This window comes from Canis lupus, chromosome 18, assembly GCF_011100685.1.
Source record: "Canis lupus familiaris isolate Mischka breed German Shepherd chromosome 18, alternate assembly UU_Cfam_GSD_1.0, whole genome shotgun sequence".
Classification (NCBI taxonomy): Eukaryota; Metazoa; Chordata; class Mammalia; order Carnivora; family Canidae; genus Canis; species Canis lupus.
The window spans coordinates 45492094-45505205 of NC_049239.1; the positions used below are offsets into that span (position 1 = coordinate 45492094).

A 13112-nucleotide genomic window follows, 5' to 3' on the forward strand; every position below is an offset into this window, starting at 1 on the left:
ATATTTTTCAGCTGGAATTCTATAAATATATTCCCATATTTTAGCAAACATATATGAAAATACATCTTGTATTACTATTTGGAAATGGAAAAAAATAAAAGCAATCTAAATTTCTATCAATAATAGATCTGTTATGTAAGACAGACCTAAAACAATGGAATACTTAAAGCCATCCTTAGAGCTAAAGGACACCTATAGAGAATGAAGTGGAAATAAGTCCATGATCTATTCCTATTACAGTAAAAAAAGGCAAAATACTGAATACCATGTGTAACGTGATCTCGTCTAAAAATTACATACGTATGTTCATACATGGATAGAAGCACTCTGGAAGGTCACCTCCAGTGATGGATCCAAGGGAAAAGAAAGACAGAAGGAAACTCCCTCAAGCACAACAGAAAGGTGTCTGTTTTTGTTGTGCTGGATTTTACCACAAGTATGTATTTTCTTCCTCTCAGGACAACCCATTTCAGGCAGTGTCCTGGCCCCTCCCAGCAATGGTGCCACCTCCCGACTGGCACCATGGCACTCTGGACACCACCCTATTACAGGACTTCACATACTCCATTGCCTACTCACTGACTTTCCAAGTTAGCAGAGAGCTCCTCTGATATGAGGGACTTGACTTCTTTTTCTGCATGCCCAGCCCCTGGTGGGGTGCCTGACACACAGTTACCACTTAGTAGTGGCAGGAGGGAGGGAAGGAGGATCCTATATGAAGATTAACCAGGCGGTTGTATACACACTATTTAGAGAAGGTGAAATCAGGAGACCAGGAGGGCTGGCCAGAAAGATAGCACTGATTAAAATGAAGAATGGACTGAAGTCTAGTTCTCTTACATGAAAGCCTTGAGGCCTGTGGACAAGGCAGGCGGGTATGATCCAGTGCAGCTAGGAAACAGTAATTTCCAGTCCCAGAGCTCCAGGCATTTTCCATGAGAAAGAAGGTGTGGCCACTGCCACAATCCCTACAATGCCACACTTGTGGCCTTATGACCCGTCAAGCAAGGAAGAAGTCCTGAGAGCAGCTTCCGACCACCCCAACTGTGCTGGATACACCCAGGGGCCTCAGCCGGTCTGGAGCAAGTCTTGACTATAGCCATCCATAATGCCTCCAGGTCCCTTTTGCTGATTATTTTCCTCACACAGTGAGGGCAATATTAGTTGAAATCATCTATGTAAAGCACTTAGCACAGTCCCCGGCAAAGAGTAAGCACTCAAAATATAAGCTATTCTGATTAAGCTGCTTACAGGATCTTTTCAAGAGTTCTAAGCACCACAACTGCAGAAATCATCAGGAAGTGTTTGATTTCCAACAAGAGCCAGGCCTCCCCATTTATCTCTGCAATAAATAAGCATACTGTCTTCCTAAGCACATTTAAAACAAACTGGAAGCTGCTGCTTCTGTATTTCTTACTTTTGTTATCATTTCAAAATTAAGCCGACTGTCGGCTAGCACACTCTCATGTCAGAAAGCTAGTATTTAAATAAATAAACTTTACACACTCAGTACGTCTTTCTTTGTCCCATCTTGACATCTGGACCATGGCTGACATGGTTAGCACCGGAATTCACTCACCACAGTGGGAGGGTCATTCCATTCTTCATAGGAGAGGGCAGCATATGGATAGATGCGGTCATTGATAATCTGTAGAGTGGCCAGGGCAATGGCTTTAATTGACTGAAAGTACGCTTCCCAGAACCACCGTGCCTGTAAAGAAAACAACGCTATGTTCAGAGAGCAAGCGAGACACAGTGGAAGAACTAGATATGCTCTATCACAGCCAGCTCTGGGTCTGAGTAATTCCTTTATTCCCACAGGGAGGGAGCCTACAGCGAATGCTCCCTGCTGTTTAAGCCAGCTGCATCAGGAGTGTGCATTTATCAAATGGAGTCAAAACAGTGTGAGCAAGTGAAATGCACATTGGGTTCAATCTGGATATAAGAGAAACCATATCTTGATGAAAATATCAACATGTTATACCAGAATAAGTTATAGTCCTTTTTTTCCTTACATAAAGTGCACAAACCTTAAGTGTACAACTCAACAAATTTTTAGGTATGTACATACTCGTGACTATTACCAAAATAAAGATATAAAACATTCCAGGACCCCAGAAGACTTCCTTCTATCTCCCAGGCACTATCTCAATCATCCAAGAGTAATTATTATTCTGATTTCTATCGTGTCTGCTACTGAATTTTCACACAAATAGAACCCAAATGGTATTTACTCTTTTGTGTCTTCTTTTGTTAACATTTAAGTCAGGTTTTGGTATCAAGGTTATGCTGGCCTCATAAAATGAATGGAAAAGTATTCCTTCTTTTTCTATTCCCTGAGACATTTTATGCAACTATTCTATGCAATTATTTCTTTCTTGAAAGGTTTAGAAGAATTCACCCGAAAGCTATCTGGGCTAAGTGTTTTTGGATGTGTGAAGGTTTTAAATCATGGATTAATCTTCTTTCATTGACACAGGTTTATACATATTTTAATGAGTGTGTCAGTTTCAAAAAGTATTGAGGAATATGTTCATCTAAATTGTTAATTTTTTAAAAGATTTTATTTATTTATTCATGAGAGACACACAGAGAGAGAGGCAGAGACACAGGCAGAGGGAGAAGCAGGCTCCATGCAGGGAGCCCGACGTGGGACTCAATCCCAGGACTCCAGGATCACGCCCTGGGCGGAAGGCAGGGCCCAAACTGTTGAGCCACCAGGGACCCAGGGATCCCTAAATTGTTAAATTTATTGGACTAAACATGTGCTAACATCTATTCAATGCCTGTAGAATCTGTAGTAATATATCTCATTTAATTCACCTTGCATTTGGTTTCTTGAGACTGAAGTTTAGGTTACTGATTTTAATCTTTCTTCATTTCTAATATATGCACTTAAAGCTATAAGTTGACCCCTATGCACAATTTTAAAAGACTCTTACACAATTATATACATTTTCATTATAATTTAGGTAAAAAAATAATTTTTTATAAATATATTATTTAATTTCTAAACACTTGGGGATTTTTTTTATTTATCTTTGTTACTGACTTCTACTTTGATTGCACTATGGTCAGAGATCATGTGTTATTTAAAAACTTTGCCCTTTATTCCCGACCACATTTAAGCTTTTCTCTATCTTTGGCTTAGAGCAATTCACCTATGATGTACCTAGGTGTGGGTCTTCATGTTTATCCCACTGAGAATTGTAGAGCGTCTTCACTCTGTGGTTTGATGGCTTTCACTGTTTTTAGAAAACTCTTAGACAATAGTTCTTCAAATATTAGTTCTGTCACACTCTCTTCTCCTGGGACTCTACATTTTCACCATGCCCCATCTGTCTCTTATTCTCTTTTCTATGCTGCCATCTGGATATTTTCTACTAATTTTTCTCCTGGTCCAATAATCCTCTGTCTTATGTGTGTGTCTGTGTATGTATGACTAAACTGCTATTAAACCCATCTATTGACTTCTCAATTTAGTTCATATATTTTTCAGTTACAGAATTTCTACTGGACTTTTTTAAAAAGTAGATTTCTTATCTTTGTTGAAATTCTATTATTTTATTGAGCATGGTTCCTGATTGATAACTCTAATATCTGAGTCATCTGTGAGTCTCTTTCTACTATCTGTATTTACTCTTCATTTTGGTCATCTGGTTTCCATTTCTACCTCTTAATTTTTTATTGGGTACCAGACATTCAAGTATTTAAAAACTGCAGAGGTTCTGGATGGACCAGATATCTTCCTCCTAAGAGTATATAACATTCTTGTAGAAGACACAGAGAATGCACTTTAATCCTCAGTGGCTGGTTTTAAGTTTTGCTAGGGCCAAATTTTTTTGGCCTTTCCTAACTCTTGCAGCGTAGCCCTTTGGAGCCTTCAGATAAAGCCTGGGGTATTTATCAGGACCCCTCTATCCTGGCAGGCCTCAAACACCAAACTCCATCTCACTAGCACTATATATGGTTGCTAGAATGTTTGCACAGCTTGTTAGGCTCCCAGCTGCTTCTTCCTGCGGGGAGTCTTGGGAGTCTTGCTCTGATCACGTGCACCTCAGGAGCTGGCAAACACTTCAAGGAAAGACTGCATGCCAATTTCTGCTTCCTTCCCTGTGGTTCTCGTCTTACTAGGATACTGTCCTTCAAATCCTGGATGCTTTGGGACAGCCCCTTATTCCAATCTCTCAGCCCGATGGGACTGCTGCTTTCTGCTCAGACTCCAGAGGAAACACAGCTCAGTGAGCCTCCCTTCTCTCAGGAGCCATGGTCCCTTAAGCACTGACTGCACGGATTGCTCTTGAATGCTTCTATACTGCTGCTTTATCTATTTTCATAAACTTTTATACTTCTTCTTTCCCTGGCTGGAGGGTTACTATAATACCAGCTACACTGTCACAGCCCGATACAGTCTTTTGAAAGAAGCTGGTTTCTTGTCCAAGCAGAGTTCAGATTCAGTCCCCAAGAAAGCAAGATGCCGGTCTAGGTGACCTGTCTGTCCAGCATCGTTCAGACCTGTGATTCCACTCAAATCAGAGGCTACGAGAATTTCTGCAAGGGACTGAACATGTGACAACGTAATGTGAGAAATTAGAAATACAACCAAAACAGGTGGAGGAAAAAGATGCTTTCTAGTCTACACCAGCCAACTTTGGTTCTGTTTCCCAAGCAAGTCCTCCATTCGTAAGGGAAAGCCTGCAACACCTGCTGAGGTGTGTGATGACTAATCTCCCCAAGAAGTATAAGAAGAGGCAAAGCCTCACAATGAGAATTTCTCCTACTCAAGGAAAACCTGACAAAGATTTGTCAACCAAGGGCATCTGGCTTATGCTGTCCTGTAGTGTGCCATCTGGGTATGGCCCAGTGGCTGGATGACTGCCTGCCACTGCTTCTTAGATATACCCTACTACTCACTCCAATCTCATTCCTGCTTAGTCATGTTGCTGCTGTCCTGCCCATCATCTAGCCGAAATACTGACATTTTATGAGACCTGAAAGAATCTATCTTCCCTGTAAAGCCTTTACTGATCACCCCAAATACCAACAATCTCTTTACCAGGAAATCCCACAGCACTTAGAGCCTTTATAGGTTGTTTCTGCTATCTACTCTTCTAGAATGGTTTTCCTGTTACTTCAGATGACCACTATTCTCTCTTCAGCTAGACCCTGAGTTTCATGGATGTGGAAACTGGGGGCCTTGGTTTTTGTTTTATTAGCCTCCTTGTAGGTGTTAGGATGACCTGTTGCAAATGCATGTTTGTAGGCATGATCTCATTTGCTCTTTAAAATCAGTGTGTTGCTTACCTGGTGCAGTTTCATTTTCTATATAAGGAAACCAAGATACAAAACACGTTAAGTGGCAGGGTTACAAATCAAACCCAGGATCTTTCCCAGCCCATTCTAGAGTGCAGGAGTACCAGCCACACTGAGGTTTAGGAAACAGTCCTTCCTTAAGAAACTGAAAGGCATAAAAATTCACTAGGAAGCAAGAACCCACACATAAACACATACATCTTCAATATTTACCCACTTTTCCACCCAAATGGGTCCATCATATATTCTTTGATTTTAAATCACATCCAAATTAAGCTACATTCAAACTTAAGCACTCCAAAGCTTTATGTTCACATTCAATCACCATGGAGACAGCAGCCTTTGGGATTTAAAGGAAACAATGATTGGTAACAAATCCATCTAGCATACCAGCCAAAGGCACAACTGTAGGACAAAGCTTCTAATTTAAGTTGTCTCAAATCATCTCGCCCTGTCCACCAAATTGTAATTCACTTATAAAGGAAGCAAGCCTGGCCAATAATCACAGCTCAAGTATCTCTGCCTGAGGATAAGTGAACTTCTCAAGCTTAATTATTTCTGCAGGACCTCGGTAACACCTTGTAGTATTTAGAAGGCATTATAATTTACGGCCCCTCCAGGACTCAATATCAGCCACTCATCGGCAGAGAGGAAGGAGTTTCAGCTACGCAGGCAATGCAGGAAAGCACCGCTGTTCCCATCCAATAAGCAAATACTTATTATGTTTTGATTTCCTTTTATCCCCTAAAACATGGGCCACATTTATCACTTCCTGAAATGCTAAACGAAGGTCTCTTCAGCAGCTACGCAAATTCCTTAGTCACTTAACCTTGTGGAAATTGCATAGCTGAAGACTTAAGTCACAGATGCATTGGTCATACCAACATAATCTTGAACAAAGCCTCTAATCTTTCTTCGTTAAACATATGCCACCGTAATTTTATAAAACATGCAGATTTCACCAAAAAAAAAAAATGCAGATTTCAAAGCATAAGAACCACAAAGTTCCTAATGCTTTCCAATCATGAGAATTCTAAAGTTCCTAAAGATCAGGAATTGGCCCAATTTAAAGCTTTCATAAGCAAAAAGGTATTTCAAATTAAAACTGCTACCTCAGTTTATACATCAGTTAACTGTGATTAATTTCTTTGGTTTTCAGTAACATAAAGCTAACAGGATGAGCAGTAATAAGTGTTTAAAGGAAGCCAAGGCAGTGTTGTAAAAAAGCTATGAGCATGTGGAACAATTCAAATTACTTAACCTGTGTTTGGTGAATCTGCAAGATGGAGAACATACCACCTATCTCACGAAGCTGTAAAGATTCAATGATGTCTATAAAGCTCCTCATTCAGTACTAGTGCAGAATAGACAATGAGAAGATGTTAGCTCTGTCCTCAATACTTACATCCACCCTGTCCCCTTAGGGTCTTAGTCACTTACATTAGAACACATTCAACACTACTTTGAGGGTGAAAATGGATGGAGAGGAAGAAGAGAGAATGGGACCCCAATGTTGCACTCCGTTCATCTTAATTCTTGAAGACAGTAAAGAAATCCAACCGGTCAGAGACAAGAGTTAGAAATAATAAAAACACAAAAATGGGAGTGACAGAAGTTTGTACTGAAAAGTTCAAGAACCAATAACATGTCCCCTCTAGGTAATCTCCTAGCTTCCAAGGAAGAGGACAGTACTTCTCCAGGAACCAGGAGAGTGGGAACACATCTGGTTTTGCTCACCACGAACTCCCAGCTTTGGCACAGTGCCTGTCAGAGAGGAGGCAGTCAGACACTTGTTGAAAGAGCGAATCCACTTACCACTACTCCCTCACAGGCATGAGGCACCACAGGCATCTCACGGAAATTTCCAAATCTTCTAAGTACCAACCCATCATTTAACAACAATGATCACATCTTGTATACAAAATGTTAAAACATGGTGTAATGGGGACATAGATTTGAGGGAAAAGAAGGCAAACCTATTTGGAGGTGGGACAGCAAGGCAGAAATAGGACAATAGTGTCCCTCTATGTTTAGTACAGACTAGGTACAAACTCTGAGGGGAAATAAACAGTTTCTAAAACGATGCCATGTAAGTTTGCTACCTAGGAGTGGTCAAGATATCTAACAGTCCAAAGTTCATATTTAAGAACCCCCACTACCCCAGAGTCATCCAAGAGCATCTTCATCCCAAAAGTACAATGAGGGCTCTCCAGTGCCCTCACAGTAACCAACTTTGCCCTGCCCTTCTCACCAGAACTTCCTGAATGTGACCCCCATCAATGGTCTCCTTTCAGCCTGTTAAAGGAGTTTCCTAGTGAAAACCACACACACACACACACACACACACACACACACACCAAACAATAAACCAGCCAGTTATGCTTCTGTCCTGAATTCCAAGTGGTAGTAACACTGTCCAAACACCTGACAATAACAAGTACTTGTGGATCAGTACTTGCTTGAATGCTGCTGTGTCCCTGCCCCAAACCCACTGGTTGGTCACAACAGAAAGCATCTGCTTCTGCTTAGGAGGTAAGCCACAAGAGAACACGGACCCCACCATAACAATGACAAAAACCCACCAGATAACCCATTAACATCATAACTATCTTAGGCCCATCAGAGAGCTGTGGTCATGAGGCAATCAGGGGAGCCCGAATTTCAAAGGGTGACAAGCTCCTCTAGGAGCAATGAGGCAAATTACTCCAGCTTTGGAAGATCAGAGAAGGTAGAGGTGCTGCAGTAAAAGCAGCCAAAGAAACCAGCCAAAATATTAACAAATTCTTACAACTGAGTGTGGGTTAGCAGGACCATTTGGAAGCTCTAGACACAAGGGGAGTCTGCAATTCCCTTGCAAGCTCCTTTCTGCTGGATGTTGTTGAGAAAGACCGGAGCAGGGAAGGAAATCAAAAAGAAGACCCCTCGGTGGCACAGGTACACACTCTGCCCATTTTGTGGACATTTTTTCATCCAAAGCAAAGTCTTAAATTGCCGGGGGAGAAGCAGGAAAACCTCCCAGGCTCAAGAGGCAAACACAGAGGTCCCAGCTGCGGGAGAAGGGTAGAAAGGCAGCCTGTCACTGGGGATGGGTAGGAAGCCTCCCAGCTCCCTTCAGACCACCACTGAGGGAGGGATCAAAGCAAAAGCCTCTGCCCCTACAGGAGGGGCAGAAAATTCTCTCGAAGCCGAGACCCCTGGCAGTAAAGAACAGAGCTGCCACAGGGAAAAGGAGCAGAAACCTGAAAAGCCCCACCTCCAATACCCTGGCAAACAGATCTGCCCACGACTGACACTGGACCAGGGGAAGGGAAAAGCCCACCACTCTCACCATGAACCTGGCACCCCATACAAGCAGTGGTTGTCCATGGCTCAGGGCAAAAGGCCTCCTGTGTGGCACAGGTGAGGCAGGGCCTGCTGAAAGAGGAGGGTGAGGGTGAACTCTGAGGGAAATCCCAGCACCCTGGCCCCACATGGAGCACAAGGCAGTGGCTGGCCAGCGGCACCACCTGATATCTGAGGTGTGCTGAAGGTAAGCCAGGCAACAGAAAACACAAACTCGGCCTCTCATCCATTAGGCCGGTTAGCCCCGTGCCCATTTCTGCACGTGGCATTTACTTTAGGGCAGTTTTTCTACACACACTACCATTCAATCAAAATTTACCAGAAAGAAAAAAGTAAGAGAAAACAATCCACTGTCATAATATAAAGCTGTCAACAGAACCAGACCAAAGATAGCCAAGCTATTGGAACTCTTAGGGACTTTAAATAACTATAATTAATAAGTTTAAGAATCTGGTGAAGAAGGTAGACAACCTGCATAAATGACAAGAATATTCGATAGAGAGATGACAACTACAAAAAATAACTAAATGATATGCCAGAAATAAAAATGCCAGTATCATAAATGAAGAATTCCTTCGACTAGCTTCTCAGCACACTAGAAATAGCAGGGGAAAGAAATGGTGAACTTGAAATGGAAAGTTATCCAAACTGAAGTGCACAGAAGAAAAGGAGCAAAAGAAAACACAGATCCAACAGCTGTAGGATGGGATAGAATATTCTGATGTGATGTGTCTGTAACTGGAGTCCCAAAAGAAAGGGTGGAAACAAGGCAACATATATATTTAAAGAAATAATGGCTAAATTTTCCAAAATTAATGAAAAACAACAAAACACAGACTTGATAAGCTCAGAGAACCAAGACATTAAATAAAGCATTCACCTTCTCCCTCAACAAGTTAAAGGAGCAGCCATACTCTTAAAGATGCAGAATTACTTCTGTTTTTTTTTTTTTTTTTCCAGGAGACCTGAGCTATGGGAAGCTTCCCCTTGACACACTAGCATCGAAGGAACCATTTATTTCAGGTTCAGGGCTGGGAGATATTTCCAGGCCTCAGGGATTAATTTCTCAAAGCTGTGTCTGAAGACAAATCTGAAAACTTCCGAAGTGATTCCAAGTCTTTCCAAACACACGTACCAAGGCTCATTATCTCCTTCTCATTGGTTTGCTGTGACAAAATGTGACACATGAGCATCCCTGCCTTTCCCAAACCTTCTGTGCAGCACGCTCAGGGCTAGACTGGTTCCTTCCCTCACTACCTTGCTGGAAAGGTGAGAGTGCCGGAGCAGGGGGCCTGATGCCCTTCCTGGACAACCTCAACACATCCTGGAGGCAGCAGGCACAGGCTCAGGTCATCCCTACCTGACAGCTGAAAAAACTCAGCAGTGATGTCACATTATATAATCCAAGCATCCTAACTGCTAGTTGAGAACTACTGTGAGCTTGCTGGCTTCGTTTTTTCTTTTACTCCATTTTTATAAACATAAGAGTTACATGAAAAAAAAATACCAACCAAAGTGCTCAGAGGCGCTTCTCATGGACTAAAGGCTTTTCTAGAGTAAAGGAAGTTCACGAACATGTGGTCCACCTTCATATAACAATTCAACAAACAATAATAAATAGAATTTACTTTCTTTCAAATAAGAAGAGATTTGTGAAGCAAAAAAGGTTAATATACCTAGAATTTATCAACACTACATTTTTTCCTTTGCTTAATAAATATTTATTTTGTTAATTTCATTGCATTTAGAATACCTTAGAACAGAGAACACAAAAGGGTTTTTTTTCACTCCCTTGTTCATGAGCCACTTTATTTGCCCTCTCCAGCTGCATCCTCAGCCTGAGAGTCTGATAGATACCTCTGGGGCACTTTTCCACCAACCAGTACAGCTTCCCAATCCAATCATCTCAGTTACCTGAAGCGGCACTGCAGTAGCCCACATGTGCCACACTCACTGGAATTTGACAAAAGACAAAACCACAGATCTCTGTTCACGTAACAGCAGAGGCCATTTCGCAATTTTTTGGTATACGTTCATCTTTTTTTGTTTCATTACCATGCAAAGTGATAAATGCTTTTGTTTTAACTTTATTCTGAAATAATGTGAGGCTTCGAGAAACAATAGAGGCATAGAGGGTTCCCGAATATCCCTCAGCCAGCTTCCCCTGACATTACCATCATATAAACCGGGTATAATGGCCAAACCTAGGATGTTCACATGTAGTTAATTCCCTTCACTAACAGATTTTTCTTTTCAGATTTCCCCAGTTCTCCCCTAAGATCCTTTTCCTGTTCCAGGATCCGGTCCAGGAGACTGCACTGCCTTTAGTTGTCACATCTCCCTAGTCTCCTCCAATTTAAGACAATTTCTCAGTCTTTCCTGTTCTTTCATGACCTGGACACTTTTGGATAGTACTGGTCAGGCATTTCACAGAATGTCTCTCAATTTTGGCTGGTCTGATATTTTTTAATCATGAGACTGAGGTCATGGATTTTGGAGGATAGTCCAGAGGTGATGTCCCGTTCTCTTCCCATCATATAGGGAGACATATGCTACCAACATGACTCATTACAGAGAAGTGAACTCTGATCACCCGGTTAGAGTCGGTCTGTTGGCATCTCCACTGTAAAGCTGCCATCCCATTCCATATTCTATTAGATTAGAAGCAAGTCACTATGTTTGGTTTGTTTTCCCAGGGAGGATAATTAAGCTCCACCTCCTAGAGAAAGATGTATCAAAGAACTTTCACTATTCTTTGAAAAGATTAAAAACTGTAAAATTGTATTCACTGAGTATTACTACTACTATTCTTCTTCTTTCTTCTTCTTCTTCTTTTCTTCTCCTTCTCCTTCTCCTTCTCCTTCTTCTTCTTCTTCTACCTAGTTTATGGACATATGGTGTGGCATTCTATTACAATCCTTAAAACCATGGGGATTTGTGGCTCATGGAAATACTAAAACATTTTCTTTCCCCATTAATAATTTCACTAAATAAAAAACTGACATTTGCCTTAAGTGTTAAGTGGATGCCCAATCATATATCTCATCTATTTAAAAGAGGAAAACTCATAGCTACTTTTTATTTAAAAACTCAAAGATGAGGGCAGCCCCGGTGCTTAGCAGTTTAGCACTGCCTTCTGCCCAGGGCGTGATCCTGGAGACCCGTGTCAGGCTCCCTGCATGGAGCCTGCCTCTCCCTCTGCCTGTTTCTCTCTCTGTGTCTCTAATAAATAAATAATCTTTTTAAAAAACTTAAAAATAAAAAAAATAAAAACTCAAAGATGAAATCTACTGACCCTGCAAATATTTCTAAATTTCAATTGCTTCTAGTCTCATATTTAGCTTCACTCTGATGTACACACAGAATTACTGTTCAAAATTAAAGCACCCAACTTGATCATTTGGAAAAAAATGAAACAAAGAAAACTAATAGAATTAATAAGAAAAAAGAAAAAAGAAAGGAATTTGAAAAGAAATCCAAGAGCTTTCCATAGATTGGCTGTTAAGAAAAGTCTAGAGAATCAGCTAAAAACCTATCAGAGCTAGTAAGGAAATTCACTAAAGTAACCAGGTACAAAATATTTTTTTTAAATAAACAAAACAAAACCCCAAACTATTAAATCTCAGCAAACTCAGCAAGATTTTACACATAAAGAGCGTGGTGGCAGGGCCCCTTCCCTTACCCCAACTTCTCACAGTACAGATAATACTTAGTCCTCGTGATAGACAATAGTTGCCTCCCCAACATCTATTATCTTCCTCATTTTTACTAACAAAATCAACTTAAATATAAATAGTCCAGCCTTTTTTGCAGCAATGCAAAAAAAACGTGCACTTTCCTAAATAAAAAGATAAAGTCTTACTACATGAAGCCTTCTGGCCTTTTCCCTTGGACCTCTCTCTTCTGCTTACTTGGAATGCAAACACGACTGGTTGAGATTGAAGCAGATGTACTGTAACTGAAAAGAAAAAGTTAGCATGCTGAAGGTAATGGAGCAGAAATCCAGAAAGAAACCTGCTTCCCTGATGGTATCACTGAATCAGGACACCTCTCCTGGATGACCTAATTCTGGGTTTCTTTCAATGTGAGACGTTTAAACCCTGATTTCCTTAAGCAATTGTTAGCGGAGTTTTCTTTTACATTCATCTAAATATTTTCCTGTTACTGTCCTCTTACATCAAAACCATAAATATGGACTTCATTACCTTAAATACAAAATCGATAATTATTTGTAGATGATAGGATTTTATATCTAGAAAAATCAAGAGAATTGGCTAGAAATCTATAAAGTAATTACAAAATCCAGGAAGGTAAATAATTATGAAATAAGCATAATAAAATCTATAGTTTGATTCTACTTTTAGCTAGGTTACAGAAGATCACAAAAGACCACCACCTACACCCCAACAAGAAAACATTTGACAAAGTAAAAATCTGAATTTTCTTAGAGCCCAATC

General features: G+C 40.8%; 1 protein-coding gene across 1 annotated transcript in view; it reads right to left on the reverse strand.

Moving 5' to 3' along the window:
• Positions 1-13112, reverse strand: part of EXT2 (exostosin glycosyltransferase 2) — a 143590-nt gene that overhangs the window by 71700 nt on the left and 58778 nt on the right. The window contains exon 8 of the mRNA XM_038563513.1: positions 1580-1711. Coding sequence (XP_038419441.1) covers positions 1580-1711 — 132 coding nt within the window. The remainder of the gene's footprint in view (positions 1-1579; positions 1712-13112) is intronic.